At 38.0% G+C, this 21748-nt stretch overlaps 1 protein-coding gene across 1 annotated transcript; it reads right to left on the bottom strand.

Annotated features, from left to right (window-relative positions):
- Nucleotides 1-500: 500 nt before the first annotated feature.
- Nucleotides 501-13634, bottom strand: LOC309546620 (uncharacterized protein; the record flags this gene model as incomplete). Its single annotated transcript, XM_082246359.1, has 6 exons — nt 501-627; nt 1072-1198; nt 1661-1665; nt 1714-1870; nt 4675-4688; nt 13420-13634. 6 exons carry the CDS (start codon nt 13632-13634, stop codon nt 501-503), a joined length of 645 nt encoding a protein of 214 aa, XP_082102485.1.
- Nucleotides 13635-21748: the final 8114 nt, after the last annotated feature.

Below are 21748 nucleotides of genomic sequence, written 5' to 3'. Positions count from 1 at the left end.
ACATGCCCCCCATGTAAGATGCATAATTAAATTGTGTGTTGTGATTTGGTGTTGGTAACCTCTCCTTCATCTCCTCCACTTCACTTCCAAAAAGAAAAAGAAAATGGATTTGGTCTGGCAAGATTTATCAGGATTTGTGAAAAGTATACTGTCAATTTTCTTACCTGGGCACATTTGGGTTTAGCAGGCTGTGTGCAGACAAGATGTCTGGAGCTGAGGACATAAAGGGGGGTTGAGAATGTAAAATTGCAGCAGTTTGACCATGCCACAATGAAAACCTGCCTTTAGTGGGGATAGGATACATAGGAATCAGTAGGAGTTTTGATATATCTGATCACAGCAAAGGTATCAGTCTGATTAAACCACAATATAAAAATAAAATAGCCATACAAATAACAAGTTATAAGCTGTAAACAAAACTACAAACCTTCATAAACTGGGTAAGGAGAATGCAGGGAAGAATGGCTTGGTTCCCTGCCCACATCGATGCATGATTCAGATTAGGAAGATAGAGAGGAGGGTGGACGACAGGGGTTTGGCTGCTCATGCATTCTTTGTAAACCCTGATGAGATGGAAAAGGTGTGTACATTGGTGGGGATCCTGAGTAAGGGCTCATGGCAGGTGTACTGTTATGGTAATGATGGACAGGCAGTGATTTTGTAAAAGAGCCATTTGGTGTATTAAAACCCAATCCCCCGGTGGTCTTCTGCGGCTGCCATGCCTTAGTTTATGGGCCCCCCTGGTTCTCTGGGACCATGTAAGGCTGGGGTTGATTGGTGGGTATTTACTGATGTTGCATTCATTTTGTTTACCCTTATCCCCCCATTGCATTATTGTGTTTTGCAAGGCGGATAGTTAATATCACTCTGGACTTTTTGACACTGTCAGTTTATATCACTGTTCCCTGTATTTGGGCTCTTTTCCTTGCCCTTTTTTTTTCCTTTTTTATTTTGTTGTATTTTATTACAAAACCTTTCTAATAAAAATTATTGAAATAAAACCCAATCCACAGGGCTGAAATCGAGGAAATGGGTGTTGAAACTGAAGCAGAAACGATATACAGTACGTACATAATATATGCATATATATCACCCTTGACCTCAGTACGCTTATCAAGAGGGACCTCCCTGATTACAGACAGTAACATTCTGTAAAACATCACATCAGAATCTGAGATCTTGAGGAATACATCATCAACTTTTGAGGTAGAGGTTTGAGAATGGTGATCAAAATATTCTTCAAAAGGGGGCTCTTGCTGAGTATGGCGTGTTCAACGGGTGGTGGATCTTGACTGGATTCTCCTATCAATATTTGCCTGTAATTAGAATTGGAATACAGATAAAGCTTTTCTACAAATATGTCACTGCACTAACACCATCTGCCATTTTTGAAGGTGTCAACAATAAGTGGTTTGTAGATGGAGGTTGTGACATGACAATATGTGACACTTTGAAAGAAACATACAACAGGTGCTTGAGCGGGTGGTTGATTTTCATCAGGAGAAACTGGTTCTGCATTTTTCTCTTGGTTTGCTTCAGCTTCGATTCCATTGTCTGATGACATACTTCCATGCCTTGCTCTTACGGAAATGCTTGAGATGGTTCTAGTAAAAAGTAATAGCATTCAAAGATTAAAAAAAAAAAAATAGCCAATTTCTGCAGCTTCTTGGATTAAAAAAAAAAAAAAAAAAGACAAATTAAACTTATAGATGCATTTCAGTGATGTGCCTCAAAAATGACAAAGCCTCTGCATGGGGGTTAGGCCTACGATGTGTTGAAGGTGCACCACTTCTCTCAGCAGACCTCTCTTCATTGAGTTCCTTCTTGTAGCGGTCACGTAGGGACCTCCATCTTGTACAAATCTCCTTTCCTGCAATATTTTCCATTGAAAAAAAAATTTAACATATGACAAACATAATGGATAGAGCACTAATAATTGACCAAAAGCAAACAATTTACCCTAGGAACCTGCATTCGCTATTTTTAAGGTATGGTTGCTATAGGCAACTGATCCCATGTATGTGTACCCCCTGCACCCCCACACATCCATCAATGCACTTACTACGGTTCTACTGTTCATTTGCCTACATATTTTCCCAGTTTGAAGTCAGAAATCGGTACACTTCATCCCATTTCAACCTCTGCGATTACCAACGATTATTATTCAGATAGCTGCGATAAATTGGTCATGGACGCAGTAAAATCTTTTTTTTCTAAACTTACAAAATCGTATGAAACAAAACTGCTGCTAAACGTTGTGGGTGAATAGGGTCATTGAAAGGCATTGTCTCAGTTAAGCTGCGGTAGAAAACTTCAGCTATCCGCAGCTAAAAGCTCTATTCTATCCGCCTGTAGGAAAGGGGCCTAAGGCAGTGTTTATCAGACTTGTAAATAATTTTACATATGAATAATAGTTAGTACAAAAGACTATTGCATTATCTATTTAAACTAATATTTATAAAACACATACACAACACTCCCAGATAATATTAAAAAAAAAAGCCCTGAAATGCAGGCAATAAGCACATGTGCATTGGTTTAAATCATTTGATTGCCTTAAACCTGTCAAAAACCTTAAACATTTAAATTATGGAGTCCTTGAATGTTTAAAACATTTCAACACTTATCAGAATGGCTTCCTTGTGTGTAATAAATGTCATCAACATATTCTAGTATTTATAGACACCTGATTCAATTTCCTTAACCTGATCACATGTTACTAAACTGGCTTGCAAGAGGTGTGAAAGATGCTATTTGCATAAAACTGGAAAAAATCATAATCAAGCACAGGTGTCACCCACATATAATGCTGTTTTAATATCCTAAAACAAAAAGAAGCTAACATAACCAAAGGTGTGATTGACATCATCCTGAATATTATCTACAAATTGGATCCTATCTATCTAGGTCAAGAATCTGGATATAAGCCATTTAAATCCTGTGTCGGCGGCAGTCTCCCTTTACATTGTTACAGTCCGATTCTTGGGAGGCGGCTCCAGCGTAGCTACCAATGCAATTGCGATGTGCAATTTGCACATGCCGGATCAGCTAGGGCCGGCTGTGATGCAACCGAGCCATGCGCCGATTTGCGCATGCGCAGTACCTAGAGAAAGACCCCCGGGGACCTCAAGGAGACACCATCCCTCTCTGCCTCGTCTGTGAAGTGCAGGAAGGCAGGACCTGTGACCCCAGAAAGGGCTTTGCCCTTCAGGGCGCAAAACCGGGAACCCTCCTCATTACTGGGACTTCCACATACACATCTATATTGTTATTTCTGTAATTACAGGGGCCAATTATTTTAGGAGTTATGTAGTGGACTCTCTTTCTCCCCCGATTTCACTGCAGGATATATCTGCAGATACCTGTGCTCTTTGTGTTTACTTCCAGTACTCCCAATCAGAAGGGCTTTAGGCTCCTTATATTTGAGGACAATCTGATGGTTATCCAGATGCTGTCTGTGGGTTAACGCTGTGACCTAATTACTTCTTTGATGTACGTGTTTGTTATACATGATTATAAATCATTATGTTTATTAATTAATGAACTTAGATTCAATAATGGCCATTTATGATTACAGAGTGGTAAACAATCCCTGATGAAGGAAAAGTTGAATGTTTGAAAGGCGTTGGAAGTTTTCCAGCTCTGAATAGCATCCAGTGTACTTGATGTGCAAGTATGATGTAATGCCACGAACAAGTAGCTGGAATTACCACTTTGGGCCAATTGCTACACATGCTTTAATATTACAAACTATGGTCTGTCTCTTTTTTCTATGATGATTTGGTCTGTACATGTTTTAAGAGTTCTATGATGTATACCCCATGTTTTTCTTTGTGGTTTAACTAAAATATTACAAATCTTAAGCACTATAGTACTATTTATATATATATATATATATATATATATATATATATATATATATATATATATATATATATTTTTTTTTAACGATATATTGTGTGCTATGTACACAACACAGTGTGCTATGTACACAATAAACAATATACAAAAAGAACAAACAATAAACAGTATTTGCAAAATTGTCTCACACATGTCCTGTAATCATTGATTGTAGAAATTATACTGAATTCCATCAAAACTTTTATTTTAGGCAAGCATATCATATGTCATAGTGTGGTGTATAGCTAGCAAAGTTAGGTAGAAACATATCTGTCATAGGGACTCATGGGTGAGAGTCGTAGGGACTCAGGGATGAGAGTCAAGGGACTAGCTAACCATCTATCCCAAAGTTTTTTAAATTTTTTAACTCTTTTCCGATTCTCAAAGGTGAGCCTATACAGTGGAAGAGAGTCATTGACTAATTTCAGCCAAAAGGATCTTATTGGAGATAACAATCCCTTCCATGACAGTAGGAGGGACTTCTTTGCATAAAAATAAAGGCTACAAAGCAGTCTCCTAGCATAGGAAGGGATAGTCAAATCACTGAAAATACCCAAAAGACAATTTTTGGGGTTTACAATATGTGGTAGGCCCAATGCGGAGGAGATAAAGGAATGTATATCTACCTAGAAGTCCCGAACTATAGGGCATGTCCAGGTACTATTTATATTTAGTGCTTTAGTATTACAATCTAATTACCCTTCACAATCCCACAAAACAGAGTAATTCAATTTGTAGTTTTTAATACTCTAGCACTTGGAAATAATGTTTTACCTTCATTCATGTAGCTTAAAACATGAACAACCGTTCAATTAATATTATGGTGATTGAATTAAGGTGACTGAGTTAGCCATGTTGTTTTTAATTTTGTGGTATGTTCCTGACACTCATCATAGATGAGAAAGCCACCTGGAAATTTGTGAAATTATTTCAACATTCCAGAACAAGTTCAATTAAATATGACTAACTTCTACTACCATGACAGTTCCAGTTCCAGTTCTGGTCGCCAGTCCTCAGAAGGCATGTGTTGGAGCTGGAGAGAGTCCAGAGAAGGGCAACTAAACTGATTAGGGGGTTGGAGGACCTTAACTATGAAGAGCGGCTGCAATCGCTCAATTTATTTTCCCTGGAGAAGAGACGTCTGAGAGGGGACATGATAGAAATTTATAAATATCTTAATGGGGATCTCAGCTTAGAAAAAAGCTATTCATTCGAAGGAATTGCATGAGGACTCGAGGACATACAATGCGATTAGGGGAGAAGCGTTTTAACCTCAGGCAACAAGGAGGGTTCTTTACTGTTAGGGCTACAAGATTGTGGAATTGTCTACCACAAGAGGGGGTTTCTGCGGGTAGTATGGTGACTTTCAAAAGACTCTTAGACGTACATCTCAAGGATCAGGACATTAAGGGCTATGTTAGATGATTACAGCCACACACACCTACACGGGTTGAACTGGATGGACTATTGTCTTTATTCAACCTCACCTACTATGTAACTATGTAACTATGACCTGGATAAATTAAAAGCTTCACAGGCAAAACACACATTCTTCTTGAATCTTGACCCTTTGTGTAAAACAAAAGCTTGGCCCAATCACATTCTACCTGAACTTTGGTCTTTAAATGTGATGATGAGCCTCGTTGGCAAATAGGGAGGCATGGGTCATGGAGGGTGTGTGTAATAAGCTTATCCTTTGCTGGAAACATTTGGATTGACATATAAGAGTTACTTCACATCTCTGGAGATACTTATGATTTTGAGTTTCACTAAAGGTGAAAGTCACCTGCTTAAATATTTTGCTAAAAATGTGGCTCTACAAAACTATATTTCTAGAAACAGGCATCTAACAAAGATCAAGTGACCTTAACAGCTTTTGCAAAATTGTATAAAAGTGCAAGATCTTTCCCAATTAAACATACTTGATGTAAAAAAAAAATGTCTAAAAATATATACTGTACCTTTTTTCATCCAAAAGTATAAAAGTTGCCTTAAGAAATTTATAGCTGTAATGACTTTGAACTGCTATGTAAACATATGAGCAATTTTGTATAATCCACACGTTTTTTTCTTCTCTTAAATTGATACTGTTATGTAATTTAGTTGAACTGCCTGAAATGCACCATTACACCTGCTGAGCTCATCTACAGAAAGTAGGGAACAGAGCTGATTCCATCAATTTGTTCTGGATCTGGAATCAACATAGGAGGTTTGGCTCACTGCCCCCCTGGACCAATTTTTCATAACCTGACATTATATTCTGTTTCTCTAGCTACTACCTTACTGTTTTAATAGGATAACTTTGAGACTTGTTTAAAGACAAAACAATGCGTTTTTACAAAGTGTATCCTGTCCGCCCTGATTTAGATGTTGTACAGGATGATGAACATGAATTTCAACTTCAGTGCAGCTTATCCCATAAGTGTTAGTTACTTTCAAGTGACATTGCACATTCTAGTTCCTTGAAACATTTTTATTGTGAATGTTTATGAACAGAGAAATAGAAGTAAGGAATAACTAAAGGGAATCATACGGAAAAAGGGTAGGGAGTTAATGGATGTCAAAGGAATGTCATTTTACTATAGGGGATAATGTGGGTGCCATATCTGCATAAGATCCCTCTTACCCCATCATCCAAACTATATAATACCTTGGAAGTCCCTGGAATTCTGAATTTGGAGCCTTACAGGATAACAAGGGGATGGGTCAAAGAAAGGTAAAATTGCCAAACAGTCTGGGGAAATAAACTTTCTTGAACAAAAATGAATTTCAATGGCTTTTGGGTAGTAGGGTTGGCAGCTTTGGTTTATTAGAACAGCATAAGTAGAAATATGGTCAAAATCAGAGTACATGTAAATAGTAGTGTGGAGCACTTATTCATATCATATACATTACAAATATAGTACCAGAGGTAGTTAGATTGTATTCAGAGCTTTGTCCAAGCAGGAGCAGAAGCCTTGGGTTGACAAATGTAGTCAGAGCAATAGGTAAGATGCTCAAGCATCCTGCATATTACTTTTTACTTTGTATTAATAGTATTTTGGCTTGACAAGTGGTAGAACAGGAAGCTCGGACTGGCAAGGTAACTAAGGCAGAAGGCATGGGTGCGCAAGTAGAATAAGCCAATAATTCCAAAATTGTACCAAAGATAGTAAGGAAGTAGTAAGTATTTTGGCCTAGCAGGGAAACCAAGCATGAAAAAATGGCAATTCAACTCTGGACATCCAAGTACATGGAATGTGGTCAGAATATAATGCTGTCCAAGTTTTTGGGGTAAGGTCTAGTCTATACTTGTTATTGCACATTTTTTGTCTGTTGATTGGACAATGAAGAAGCAGCAGCATGCGGATGAGTTCTGTTCATTCTGCTCTCTCTTTTAGTCTACATGATTACTGGCAGCACGTGTGCATATATCAAAGTTTGATTAAATTCTTATGCTGCCCTGCCATCTTCTAGTCCTGATTACTCCTGTGTAGGGGAATGTGCAAAGTTGAAACCAAGACAAATCTGGATATTTGCACTGTTGGATTTTAAAACACAGTTATTTTTTTTCTTTATTTTTTCTAAAGCTGGAGTTAGGATTAGAGTATGTCTATGGTTCTTGGTTATTAGTAGACTCTATGAGGGAATGTAACTTGTATAGGCAGAGCAGTAGGAAGTAGAAGAAGATTTCCCTGCTGGGTCATGGAGAGTTTTAAAGACATGGTGGGCAATCAAGCATTGCCATTCTACCAATACCAAAAAATCTTATTAAAAGGTTATTAATAAATACATGAATAAATAAATAAATAAATAAATAAATAAATAAAGAGAGAATATAAACCTTTTTTAAAAATAAAATTAATTAAAAACAAAATATATCACTGCCATTAAATAAAATACAACTGCACTTTTTCCATTTTCTTGAAATTGTAAATATATTGCCTTTATTTTGTCGGCATCTCTTGCTGACATTCTGCTGCTAGATTAAATGCATTTTTGAATTAAATACACCTCATTTCTGCCTTAAAACACAAAACGGCCTTGTCACTTTCTCATTTGAGATTTGATAAATTAACTTTCAGCTGTGATGCTCAATGTTTTATTTGTCCTTCATTACCTAAGTTGGAGCATTAAACTGTCTTCCAGTTCTTTAAAATAAGAGATTACGTAGATTGTGAAGAGCTGAGTTGTGTTCTAGAGTTTGTGTATCTTGAGTTTTTTTTCTCATAAAAAAAAAAACAAAAAAACAGAAAACCTGATTTAGAATGGCACTTGGGCTGGCTTTTATTTCAGTCATGTGAGTGTTCTAGGGTCTTTTACAGAGACAGTCATTCTTTATGGGGGAACAAGTTTCAGTACTGATGGTACTCAATAACAATTGTTATATGCCATAACATTTTTTATCTGTGTGAATGTTATTATCGTATTGGCTTTTATTGCTGAAAGTATGATGAATAATGATAACTATTGTTTGGGGGATTAAGCTCAAGGAAAGCTAAACACTAAGCAGACCCATATAACCACAAACAATAATTAAATGTGTGGAGTAGGGCAGAAATTGTCCCCACCCCCCCCCCCCCTCCGCACTTATGGTGCCTTGGCAGACTTTTAAAAGTGATATGGGCTTAGGTTATTTGTATACTTACTTTCTATCGGTGGCTAACTCATTAAACAGCTATGGCACGAGCTGTGACCTATAAAAGAAATAAAAATATGTCATAACAGTTGCAGTAAGAAGAAGAAGCCACCCCAATTGTCGTGGTCTTATTATGAGGTTTTATCCCTTTTACAATTAAAAGGGGATTCTATTGCATATATGTTATTAGCTTGAGCTCACAATACCTGAGCTAAGTTGGTATAAAAAATTGGTATATAATTGTTATGTATTTAATAAAAGATGTTTGCAGTTTGTATTACAGCTTGGTTAAGCTTCAAGATGATATTTAAACCTATAATAATAGGCGGCGGCCTGTTAATCCACAAATTTGAGTCCAGTTTGTTTCATTTATATAGAGAATAATTGTTCTGCCTACGGTCCCATACTATAGGTTGTGTTTAGCTTTTATTAAGGTATCCAGCATATTGACAGCTGGGTCTACTACATTATTTCACAAAAGTAAGTACACATCTCACATTTCTGTAAATATTTTTATTATATATATTCTTGTGGCAACGCTTAAAAAATGACACTTTGCTACAATGTAAAGTAGTCAGTGTACAGCTTGTATGACAGTGTAAATTTTCAGTCCCCTCAAAATAACTCAACACACAGCCATTAATGTCTAAATGCTGGCAACAAAAGTGAGGCCAAGCATGTCTCCAGACCTAAACCCTATTGAGCATCTGTGGGGCATCCTCGAATGGAAGGTGGAGGAGCACAAGGTCTCTAACATCCACCACCTCTGTTATGTCATGAAGTAGTGGAAGAGGACTCCAGTGGCTACCTGTGAAGCTCTGGTGAACTACATGCCCAAGAGGCTTAAGGCAGTGCTGGAAAATAATGGTGACCACGCAAAATATTGACACTTTGGGCCCAATTTGGACATTTTTATTAGGGGTGTACTCACTTTTGTTGCCAGTGGTTTACAGAATTTTGACTGCGTGTTGCATTATTTTGAGAGGACAGCAAATTTACACTGCTATACAAGCTGTAGACTCACTACTTTACATTTTAGCAAAGTGTAATTTCTTCAGTGTGGTCACATGAAAAGATATAGTAAAATATTTACAAAAATGTGAGGGGTGTACTCACTTTTGTGAGATACTGTATGTGGTTTATGGATAAGTCTACAGATATTTTTTTTTATACCTTGGATTGCTAAATATAGAAGCTCTCGGATGGACCCCTCCTGCCGCCTTCTGCCACTCTGCCCGGGTCTTCCATCCCACGGGGAGACCTAAGCAACCAGCCAGCACATCCGCCAGCTGGTTAGAGTCCCGAACGAAGCCAGATTTAGCTTTGATCGGGTCTCCGATCATGTAACCCGGAAACAACGGGAACACAACGTCACTTCCAGTTTACTCGGCTGCCAACGGTGCCGATTTAAAAAAACTGTCAGTATTCAAAAATCCTGATTTTGGCGTTCTGAATACTTTGAAGTGCAGTGGAGGGTTTTGGGATCCCTCCATATAGAGTACCTGTCACTGCTAATTACTGTCACAAGGGATGTTTACATTCCTTGTGACAGCAATAAAAGTGATCAGATTTATTTTTTTAAGGAACAGTGTTAAAAATAAAAAATAAAATAAAATAAATAGTAAAAAAAAAAAAATTAAAGCGCCCCCTTGCTGTGAGCTGGCGCACCAAAGTGAGAGCAATAATTGTAGCAAAAGACCTCCTCTGTACCTCTAAACTGGTAACTGTTATAACTTTTTAAAGCATTGCCTATAGAGATTTTTAGGTACCGTAATTTTTCCACATTCCGCGAGCGTGAGCAAATTTAAACCATAACATGTTAGGTATCAATTTAGTTGGCGTGACATCATCTTTCACAATATACAAAAATTGGGCTAACTTTACTGTTTCATCTTTTCTATATTCAGTGAAATGTATATATATTTTTTTAAATTGCGTTTGAAAGACCGCTGCCCAAATACGGCTCGACAAAAAATATTGCAATGACTGCTATTTTATTCTCCAGAGTCTTTTCTAAAAAAAAAAAATATATATATATATATACACTATTTGGAGGTTCTAAGTTCTAGCAAAAAATACTGATTTTAACTTGTAAACAACATGTGTCAGAAATAGGCTTGGTCCTTAGGTGGTTAATATATATAATCTTATGAATCTGTTTATGCTTTCAAAAACTTTGTTTCTAAATATTTCTTTGATAATTATATGTCAGGACTTTTGGGGTTAAAAGGAGTCATATAAGGCCCATACATATTATTTTATACATATTGTCATATTTGGCAGCCTAGCAGCCATTTTGTCATGAGGTGAATGAAAGCCATAAATAAAGAGGCCCCTTGCCATCACACCAAGATAAGATCCAGCCATGGTGGCACTAGGTGCTAATGAGGGTGATGTAATGTCAGTTTTGTCTGAGTTTCACAATGAACAAAAATATCATATATTTTTTTAGGGTTTATTTAAAATATGCTTGAGGAAACATTATTATTATGTGTAACAATTGTATTAGCAACAATATTTTTATGCAAAAAAGGAGCAAAGTATTGCGCTCACAGAACCAACAGTGTAACTTCGCTCACCCGGCGCCAAAATAAACACAATGAATAAAGCAAAATAAAGCTGCTGCTATAAGTTCATGAATATATAAATAGGTGCATCAAGATTCCAAAAAGCTCAAAGGCTAGAGACTCCTTCACGCACTAGCAGCGCTATAGTCCATGAATAAACATGAATCAATACATCAATGGATGAACAAATAGATGAATGAAGAGAAGTCCATGCATGCAGTCCCAAAATGTAAGGAGGTATTAGGAGTGGGTATATCCTTGCAGAGACCCCAAAGCCTTCACCACACCGCTGTGTGAACCCTTATGTGGGAACACTTACCAGAACAAATCTGTGTGTAAGCAGAATATAACAGCAAGCTGGATCGCCTTGATCACCTTACACCTCTGCGTTGAAACTCAAACAGGGACCGCCAACAGGTATCAGATGAAAACCACCTCACCAGCATAAGGACCATATGTATGAGAAATAAAGAGCAACATAGTGTAGTCCAGCAAAAAAACATGTGCCTTTATTTCCCAACAATTACCCTTCAAACATTGCACTTACAAAACAAAAGATCTTTAACAGCATGTCAGCAAGTAAAGCAGATGTTCCTAACGCTCTCTCCCGTCCTAGACACCCGCAGCCCGGTACCTGGCCGTGAGCCTCGAGGGATCAGCGTGTCGCAAAAGCTTCCTGCGTGGTTACGTGACCACGCCCTGACGCGTTTCGTCATCAAGTGACTTCTACCGAGGGCGTGGTCACGCATCGTAATCACCTCTATTTACATGCCTCGGAACAGGCGGGGATGGCTGTGCGCCGATCACATGGGAAGGTAATGTCCATCCCACTTCCGCCCTCTTCCTCGCAGCTCATCATGTGTGCCGCACTTCCGCCCTCACACGGCATCACCACCTTCACCGTCTGGGACCCGATATGAGTCGCCACACATATCGTACAATCCGGATCCGGATCATCGGCGGATCATATAGCCAGTGCTAAATCCAATATTTATAGGAAGCACCATATCAAACCAAATGCTGACATACGGCTATATTCATATAAAGTGCATGACATGATACACAGATACAGTACATCGGATCTTAAGGCATTCCATTTAAAATGACACTCAGATTTAAAAACATGTAGCAGGTCAGAATACTGGATACACCACTCGTATTAAAATTGGGTAACCCATTATTTGACCTTACCACTTTCTCATTACTAAATAAAATTATATATGAAGCAGATATGGAGCAGCATAAATATATAAAAGATCATACAGACCGTACGTATATATATATATGTCGCATAAAATATGTCTACAAAAACACATATGTACATAGACGAATCATTAAAATAAATCATTATATATTATATAAAACTATTAAAAAACACTTTAAAGAACACTTTAAAACCACTGGTTAATAGTTACTAAGGAAACAGTTTATGTCAAGGTCTATGTTGAGTCCCCTCGGGTGCAAAGAGTTAGTCTGAAATATCCAATAAGTTTCGCGTTTTGATAATTCTCTAACTCTATTGGACCCCCTCCATACAGGATCCACTTTTTCGATACCCCAAAATTTTAGTTGGGTGGGATCCTGATTGTGATGTTCCTTAAAATGGAGTGAGACATTGTGGTCCTTGAACCCTTTCCGGATATTAGCAACATGCTCTGATATCCTGATTGCTATGATTCTCTTCGTCCTACCAATATAAAGTAACCCACAGGGACATTCCATGCCGTACACTACATGAGTAGTGTGGCAGGTAATTAGATCCTTGATCTCGAAGTTTTCCCCATTTGCAGATGAGTAAAAGGAAGTATGGCCTCTTAGGTGGGTCTGCACTTGTTTGCAAGTTTTACACCTTCGACAGGCATAAAATCCTGTCTTATTTTCCCAAAACATTGTGGGTTGCGTAGGTGGATCTAACACTTTCCGCACAATTTGATCCCCAAAAGTGGGGGCCTTTCTATATATAAAGGCAGGCCTGGTTGGTAAATTGCTCCCCAGGATCTTGTCAAGGCATAACACCCCCAAGTGCTTCCTAATGATCTCCTCAATCTCCTTGTACTGGGAGTTATACTGAGTCAAAAAACTCCATTCATGTTGGTTAGACGGAGTATTAACCCGTTCAGTTAGACTAGACTGTTGTGAAATTTTTGCCACCTCTAAAACATCCCTGTCCAAGATTTCCCCATGGTATCCCTTCTCTAGGAAACGTTGGCGGATCACCTGGGCCTGTGCGTGATAGTCTGCATCGGTGGTACAATTCCTCCTCACCCGTGGCAACTGCCCCTTAGGGATGTACGGAGCCAGCTGCTATGGTGACCACTATGTATCGGGAGGTACCCGTTGCGGTCCGTGGGCTTGAAGTAAACCTTAGTTTCCAAAGCCCCGTTCCGCAACATGACCTCCACATCTAGATAGTGTATTGAGGACTGGCTCCAGTTGAACTCAAGCTTGATGTTGTTGTTATTGGTGTTTAATAAGCTGGCAAATTCCGCCAACTCTTCCTCTGAACCCTCCCATATGAAGAAGAGGTCATCGATGTACCTCCTGTACATCTTGAGCTGCGGCCTTTGCTGGGCATAGACAAACCTGTCCTCCCATTCCCCCATAAAAAGGTTGGCAAGGCTGGGAGCAAATTTAGCTCCCATAGCCACACCTCGTTTTTGGCTATAAAACTTGCCATCATACCAAAAGTAATTATTAGCCAGGCAGAATTCCAAGGCATACCTTAGAAACCTTTTTTGGGGGTCTGGGAGGTCGGCACGTCTACTAAAGGCCCAGTTCAAAGCCAACAGAGCATCCTCATGCTGGATCACAGTATACAAGGAGGATACATCAGCTGTTACCAAAAACATATCTTTATCTGGGTGAACTGTAATTTCTCTCAATCCACATAAGAAATCCTTTGTATCCTTTAGGTAGGATCTCAAACTGGTTACGCTAGTTTGCAGGAAACAATCAAGATATTCCCCCATCCGTGCAGTGACGGAATTAATCCCATTGACAATGGGTCTGGCGGGGGGATTGGTAGCATCCTTATGGATTTTTGGCAATGTATAGATCGTGGGGATCCTATTGAAACTTGGATTCAAGTATCTTTTCTCTTTATCTGACAACACTCACTGTTCATATCCATAAGTTACCAAATCCTTTAAAACCTTCCTGCATGCAGACGTGGGGTCACTTTTAAGTTCCACATATGTTTGTGTGTCAGATAGCATTTCAGACAATTGTCTGTGGTAATAATCCTTTTTCAGTATAACCACACCTCCCCCCTTGTCAGCGGGTCTGATAACCACCTCTTTCCTTTTTTCCAAGGATTCGAGGCCTTCCTGAATGTAGCGTGGGTTAACAGCTTTCTTCGGCTGTAACGCCTTTACATCCTGGATGACTAAATTTTTAAAGACATCCACATGGTGGTTGGAAGGCTGTGGGGGATTGAATAAGGAATTATTTCTGAGACCACTGTTTACTCCTATCGACACATCTGTGTTATTATTCTGATTACCATTAGAGGTCCTAGTAGGATTGAGAAAATATCTTTTAAGATTTATTTTACGGATATACTTATGAACATCTATGTATACGTTAAATTTGTTTAGAGGTTTATGCTTGGCACATTTAAGGCCAGCATTCAAGATGTTCGTTTCTTTTTGCTTCAAAGTAATACCCGCCAAATTATAAATTCCTCCTAGTCCACCAGTCTTCTCTTTTTGCTGTTGGGTTACTTTATATTGGTAGGACAAAGAGAACCATAGCAATCAGGATATCAGAGCATGTTGCTAATATCCGGAAAGGGTTCAAGGACCACAATGTCTCACTCCATTTTAAGGAACATCACAATCAGGATCCCACCCAACTAAAATTTTGGGGTATCGAAAAAGTGGATCCTGTATGGAGGGGGTCCAATAGAGTTAGAGAATTATCAAAACGCGAAACTTATTGGATATTTCAGACTAACTCTTTGCACCCGAGGGGACTCAACATAGACCTTGACATAAACTGTTTCCTTAGTAACTATTAACCAGTGGTTTTAAAGTGTTCTTTAAAGTGTTTTTTAATAGTTTTATATAATATATAATGATTTATTTTAATGATTCATCTATGTACATATGTGTTTTTGTAGACATATTTTATGCGACATATATATATATACGTACGGTCTGTATGATCTTTTATATATTTATGCTGCTCCATATCTGCTTCATATATAATTTTATTTGGCAATGAGAAAGTGGTAAGGTCAAATAATGGGTTACCCAATTTTAATACGAGTGGTGTATCCAGTATTCTGACCTGCTACATGTTTTTAAATCTGAGTGTCATTTTAAATGGAATGCCTTAAGATCCGATGTACTGTATCTGTGTATCATGTCATGCACTTTATATGAATATAGCCGTATGTCAGCATTTGGTTTGATATGGTGCTTCCTATAAATATTGGATTTAGCACTGGCTATATGATCCGCCGATGATCCGGATCCGGATTGTACGATATGTGTGGCGACTCATATCGGGTCCCAGACGGTGAAGGTGGTGATGCCGTGTGAGGGCGGAAGTGCGGCACACATGATGAGCTGCGAGGAAGAGGTCGGAAGTGGGATGGACATTACCTTCCCATGTGATCGGCGCACAGCCGTCCCCGCCTGTTCCGAGGCATGTAAATAGAGGTGATTACGATGCGTGACCACGCCCTCGGTAGAAGTCACTTGATGACGAAACGCGTCAGGGCGTGGTCACGTAACCACGCAGGAAGCTTTTGCGACACGCTGATCCCTCGAGGCTCACGGCCAGGTACCGGGCTGCGGGTGTCTAGGACGGGAGAGAGCGTTAGGAACATCTGCTTTACTTGCTGACATGCTGTTAAAGATCTTTTGTTTTGTAAGTGCAATGTTTGAAGGGTAATTGTTGGGAAATAAAGGCACATGTTTTTTTGCTGGACTACACTATGTTGCTCTTTATTTCTCATACATATGGTCCTTATGCTGGTGAGGTGGTTTTCATCTGATACCTGTTGGCGGTCCCTGTTTGAGTTTCAACGCAGAGGTGTAAGGTGATCAAGGCGATCCAGCTTGCTGTTATATTCTGCTTACACACAGATTTGTTCTGGTAAGTGTTCCCACATAAGGGTTCACACAGCGGTGTGGTGAAGGCTTTGGGGTCTCTGCAAGGATATACCCACTCCTAATACCTCCTTACATTTTGGGACTGCATGCATGGACTTCTCTTCATTCATCTATTTGTTCATCCATTGATGTATTGATTCATGTTTATTCATGGACTATAGCGCTGCTAGTGCGTGAAGGAGTCTCTAGCCTTTGAGCTTTTTGGAATCTTGATGCACCTATTTATATAACAATATTTTTATATTATTGATATAGTAGGTATGAACTTTAAAAATATATAATGTTGGGTAGATATGGATACCATTTTCTTTTCTTATGTGTAAAGAACTAAATTGTGTCTTGAATCAAATTACTTCACTTTTAAGGTATTTGAAGAAGGGTTATTCTCAGACGCTGTGGTCTCAAACTTTATCCAAGCAAACATATATCTTAAAGCCAGACACTTTTCTTGACAGGATAGTGGCATTAGGGTATCCCACATGAGATTTAGGTTTCTTTCCTAGGTTTAGGTCAAAAGGTTATCTTTGAGAAAATAATGAAATTAAATTCAATGTCCCAAACTTGTATGTAGATCAACAGTGCCCCCTATTGATCTTCAAAGTTATATCAGAGTTATATAAATTTAGCAAGTAAGCTCCTTTTTGAGCTATATTTTTCATATGGAAAGCAAAATCCCTGCCTACATTCCCATTGGATAAAAGTTTCATCTCAGTTAGAGACAAGAAAAGGAGAGAGGAGAAGGGAACAGACCATGAAGGGAATGTGTGCTCTGATGCGGTTCTGAAGCTGATAGGTGACATTTGAAGCTGAGGCTACACAAACGTGATATCTCAGGTAACAAGATTAAGTTTATTTGGTAAAGTATATATTTCTATTTTTCCTACAGGCAATTCAATTGCCATATATATATATATATCTGACTGACCCATTTTCGTTTCTTATTAGCATCAAGATTTCAACTTAGATCATGCTAAGTGCAGTATGACTGGTTAAAAATGTTTATCTTGAAAAAATGTTACAGCTAACTTTAGCCATAGTAAATGGGGCAGTTATGATGTATTCTTAATAATAGATTAACTTAATAAAAGTTTATTTTACCAAAAACTATCTGGACTTTTAACAAGTCTTGATGCATGGTGTAACAATTTTTGTCCATGCATTTCTTTTAAACATTGTGTTGTGAACATCTGTTGGCTGAGAGAGGTCACGTGTCAAATTTGTTAGATATTGTTTCCATCTTTTATGTACTCATGGTAGAATATTAATCATATTCCAAGTGTGATACATATTATTGACATTTTGTTCCACATTTTGTGATTGTTACCCATTATCTTTTTGACATTATTCTGCACTGAAGTATTTAATAATTATATATATATTTGCACAAAATTGAATTCTTCTTATCTTCAGGTTAGTGCCACTTAAACAAGCTCGTATTTTTTGTTGATTTATGGAAATAAGTTAAGAATCTCCTTATTTACATATCTTTGCTTATTTGTATAAATAGACACTGTTTATCAGAGCAGTATAAACATTCTGACATATATATATGTAGATGGAAGCAGCCTTATTTGCTTAAAAGCATTGTAAACCTTCCTACCTGTGTGTTTTTGTATACCATGTGCATTGATCATGTAGTTTCATGTTGTCAATTGTTGCGCTGTATGCACACCCTGCAGTAGAGTAAATCTTCACATTCCTGTGTCAGAAGTTTCTGTTTGTGTTCAAACATGAGGCATTCCACATGACACTATAAAGGTTTATCTATGACCTCTATCATTAGTGGGAGAACTGACACATCATCTGAAGAAACTACATATCCCACAATCCCTGCATCTCTCAGTCTAGTGCTCTTAGGGTGAGAACAAAATAGTAATTTGATCTGACACAGACACATGCAGCCAGAATAATTAACATAGAGATCACCATGCAGTCTTTCCCCTACATTTTTGATGCAACACAGAGGAGATGGTGAGGCATGAATTGTGACCCAAAACAAGAAGTTTTCTGTCCCTTTAGCGAACACGGCAAATTAGCAAAAGAATACATGAATATGGGGCAATCAATCACCTAACAGTACAAACTGCACATAAAAAATGAAAACGTGAGCCCATCATTGCAAGGTAAGAGCAGCAAACAAAACAGAGAATATAACTACACTACAACAGAAACTTTTGAAACTGTACAATACCTTTAGAACATAAAAAGACTTACTTACTTTGCAGTGCTACACTTCAGTTGTGTTCTACAGCTGTTTCTCACAAGGTATGTTTATAAGTCTGTCAGTTGAATAAAAATAATGCACTGTCAATGTGGCTAATATGGTTTCTTTAGTGACAACAGTGGAATACAGAGCATCCTCTGGTGTCAAAACGAAGAATTTATTACAATACCAAAAATATGGAAGAGAAACCAGGTAGAATGTAAAAGTGATATTTCTCCCTTGCTTGTAAAATAATGCAGCCCACTTTTTAAATTCAATCCCACATTCATGAACATTCACATAAGCAAATATGGTCATATTGTAAGTGAAGATTCATTCATTTCAACAAAATGATTTTCAACAAAAAAAACATTTTTATGTAAAATATATTTGTATGCTGGATGCATTTTTTACAGCATAAAAAACAGTGTGCATTACATATTTAAATGCAGAATAGATTCTCTATCTTATCCTAATGACATTGTCTCTTTAAGCCCTTCCGCACCAAAACTAAAAAGTAAAGTATAGGTGGAGTTCAATATAAGTTAAAATTGAAAGAATTGTAAATGTATCATATTATGTTATTGTTAAGTTTATAATTCACATTAATATTTGTTGCGGAAGGGTCTGTAGAGACACTGTCATTAGGATACATACCATGACTGAGGGGCAAGAATTTGGGAGCAGGAATAATAGAAACAATTTTGTCAAAATGTGTCACTGCTTGTAAAATTTCACAGTAGCAAAAACTTTCAGTTTCAATCGCTGAGCTCCTTCGTTTTTTTATTTTTGATTAATTGAAGCTGTGTGTTTTTGGGTGAGATGTGGGTGTATTTATGATAGTTTAGTTTATTGCATTTAGTATTCATTGTGCTTTTCCATGTTTGTGTATATTTGATTGTCACTTGTGTACTGTAATTTAATCTTTTTTATTTCTTTTCAACCTTTTCTTCAAAGTAAATAAATGGGGCTAACTAGGGTCTGCCTTTTGGAACAAGAACAGATCCCGAATAGTTGCAAAAAAAAACTTCTGTAACCCTCAATAGCCAGTTAAAGCCTATTGCACCATTCAAAACACCATAAGCCTCTGTTATTTTACCTTTCTCACTGATGACATTTTACCACAATGGCAATATTCCACTTAGGTTTCCTTATCTGTACAGGAATTTCAGAGTCACTTAAAATGTGCCTCATTCTTTCTGAAGGGAAATCTCAATTGAAGTCACACACATCATTATATCCAGAGAGGGAAGAACAGAAGGTATTCAACCCTCCCTCATTACTCACAAAGACAAAAGCAACATTTTTGTTAAAGATCAGTTTTAATCCAGTGATTTCATTTGAACAAGATACACTTAAAGTAACCATGGAATGGCCTGTGAGGATGAATTTAGAAATGTATATTTGTATGCTGAGTCATTTAACACCCAATGAAGACCCCTAAACTCCACCTAAGAAAATGGAGGCTTGACTGCTAGAAGCATGGCATCTCTGTGGGTGTTAATCTAACACAGGGAGGCTAAGTGACTCAATTAGGATTGACTACTAAGGCATGAGGTGACTGGGTGGAGCCAGAACACTAGAAAAACACTACGCTGGGGACATCTGACTTCTCTGAGGAGATTCCGTTGACAACCCATCTGCCTGTTGTGAGATTTGGCACAGCTTTATTGGTAGTTTTGACCTTGCCAGCAATTGTTTTTGCTTTATGGGCTATACCCTCAAGTTTAGTTTTTGGGCCAGTCTAATAATAATGGTGAGGACAGGCCTCTTAGGCTATTTGTTTATGCTATGGAGCTCACAGTATAACTGCCATTGTTACTTGGTATATTTGGAAAAGTTGTTGTATTTGGAAAGTTCAATAAAGCAATGACCTTGCCCCATTTTCAATTTAATTAGCCTCTATGTCCTTTTTATGGTTCCGCATTTTTTGGTTTGTGGTTATTAGTTGGTCATAGGAAATGTAGGGGGATAGAAACATTTAATCCCCCTGGAAAAAAATAGGACTTTGCAGGCATACATAGATTAATAAAAACAGGTATATACTGCGCCAGCTCAAAGAAAAATAGTGTTTTGATATTACCAGCTGCTGGCATAAGAAAGTTGTTGTACCTCAACTCAGTAGAATGAAAACAAGAGTATGCAGCGCTTGGTGGAAAACACAAAAAAATTAGCAATCTATATTAGATACATAGTGTCACAATATATCAATGTACACTAGAAAGACAGTGAAAGAAGAGTCCGTGGAGAGGAAAAACGTCCAACAGGAAGCTCAGGTGGTGTGTTGAATAGATGTGACCTTCACCAAAACACCCAAAGTAATAGCCTCTTACCAGACTTATATGATCCCCATGACAGAGATCATATAGCGCTTGCAACAAGGGCTCCTCACACTCCACAGCACTCCTCGATTCTTGTACATGTAAAGGATCACCTCCAGCAAAGAACTGCCTTAGTACCATCAAACAATATCCTCTCGTGGGGACATATAGTCATGTCACATGTAGGAAAAAGAGACCTCGCATGGTGTAATACGTTCAAGATATTACTTTAATAAGAAGTAGATTTTACACTCACATGTGAATCACGACATATAGGCATCAAGTTATGGTCTTGCGGGGATCTCCAGATGAAATTTGCGGTAGCTGCAGCCCGGTCTCCTGAGTGAAGTAACAGGACACTAAAGGGTGTGCATAAAGCAGACGATCACCGGTCCCCAAGCGCTGCATACTCTTGTTTTCATACATAGATTAATCTCTTAAAAAATGTTTTATGAGATTAATCTGTGTATGCCTACAAAGTCCTATTTTTTTTTCCAGGGGGATTTAATTTTTCTATCCCCCTACATTTCCTATTCACTCAATTTTGGGATGTGGCACTACTATATTATGGATCATGTCTCACATTGTTGTACTATTAGTTGGTCATAAATGAGCCTATGCTTCTTAGCAGTCATGCATTGCCATTTGTGTTCACTTAAGCTGAAACAAAATTGTGACGTCTCCAGAGATAGATGGGAAGAACCCTTGGCATCTGCACACTACACGACTGCTAAGAATGTAAGGTACTTAGATTTATGGTTGGTGTTATTATAATAAGTATTATATGTACAATATCTCCTGTGCATAATACTGCAATTTACTTACATATGTCACATGGAAAAGCGTATGCACAGTATAACACCAAAGCAGCTGAAACTGCTGAAACAGCTAAACTGAAGCAGCTGAAACTGCTGAAACTGAAACAACTCCTGCTACTTAACTGACCAGATCAATATCCCATAAGTTTAATTGACTTGATGCTATACTCTGATTATAAAATGTTCCTTTAATTTTTTTTA

The sequence above is a fragment of the Pelophylax lessonae genome (genome assembly GCF_965119305.1).
Source record: "Pelophylax lessonae genome assembly, chromosome: 2".
NCBI lineage: Eukaryota > Metazoa > Chordata > Amphibia > Anura > Ranidae > Pelophylax > Pelophylax lessonae.
The sequence above is the reverse complement of the archived record's forward strand: the minus strand, read 5'-3'. Positions and strand labels throughout refer to the sequence as shown.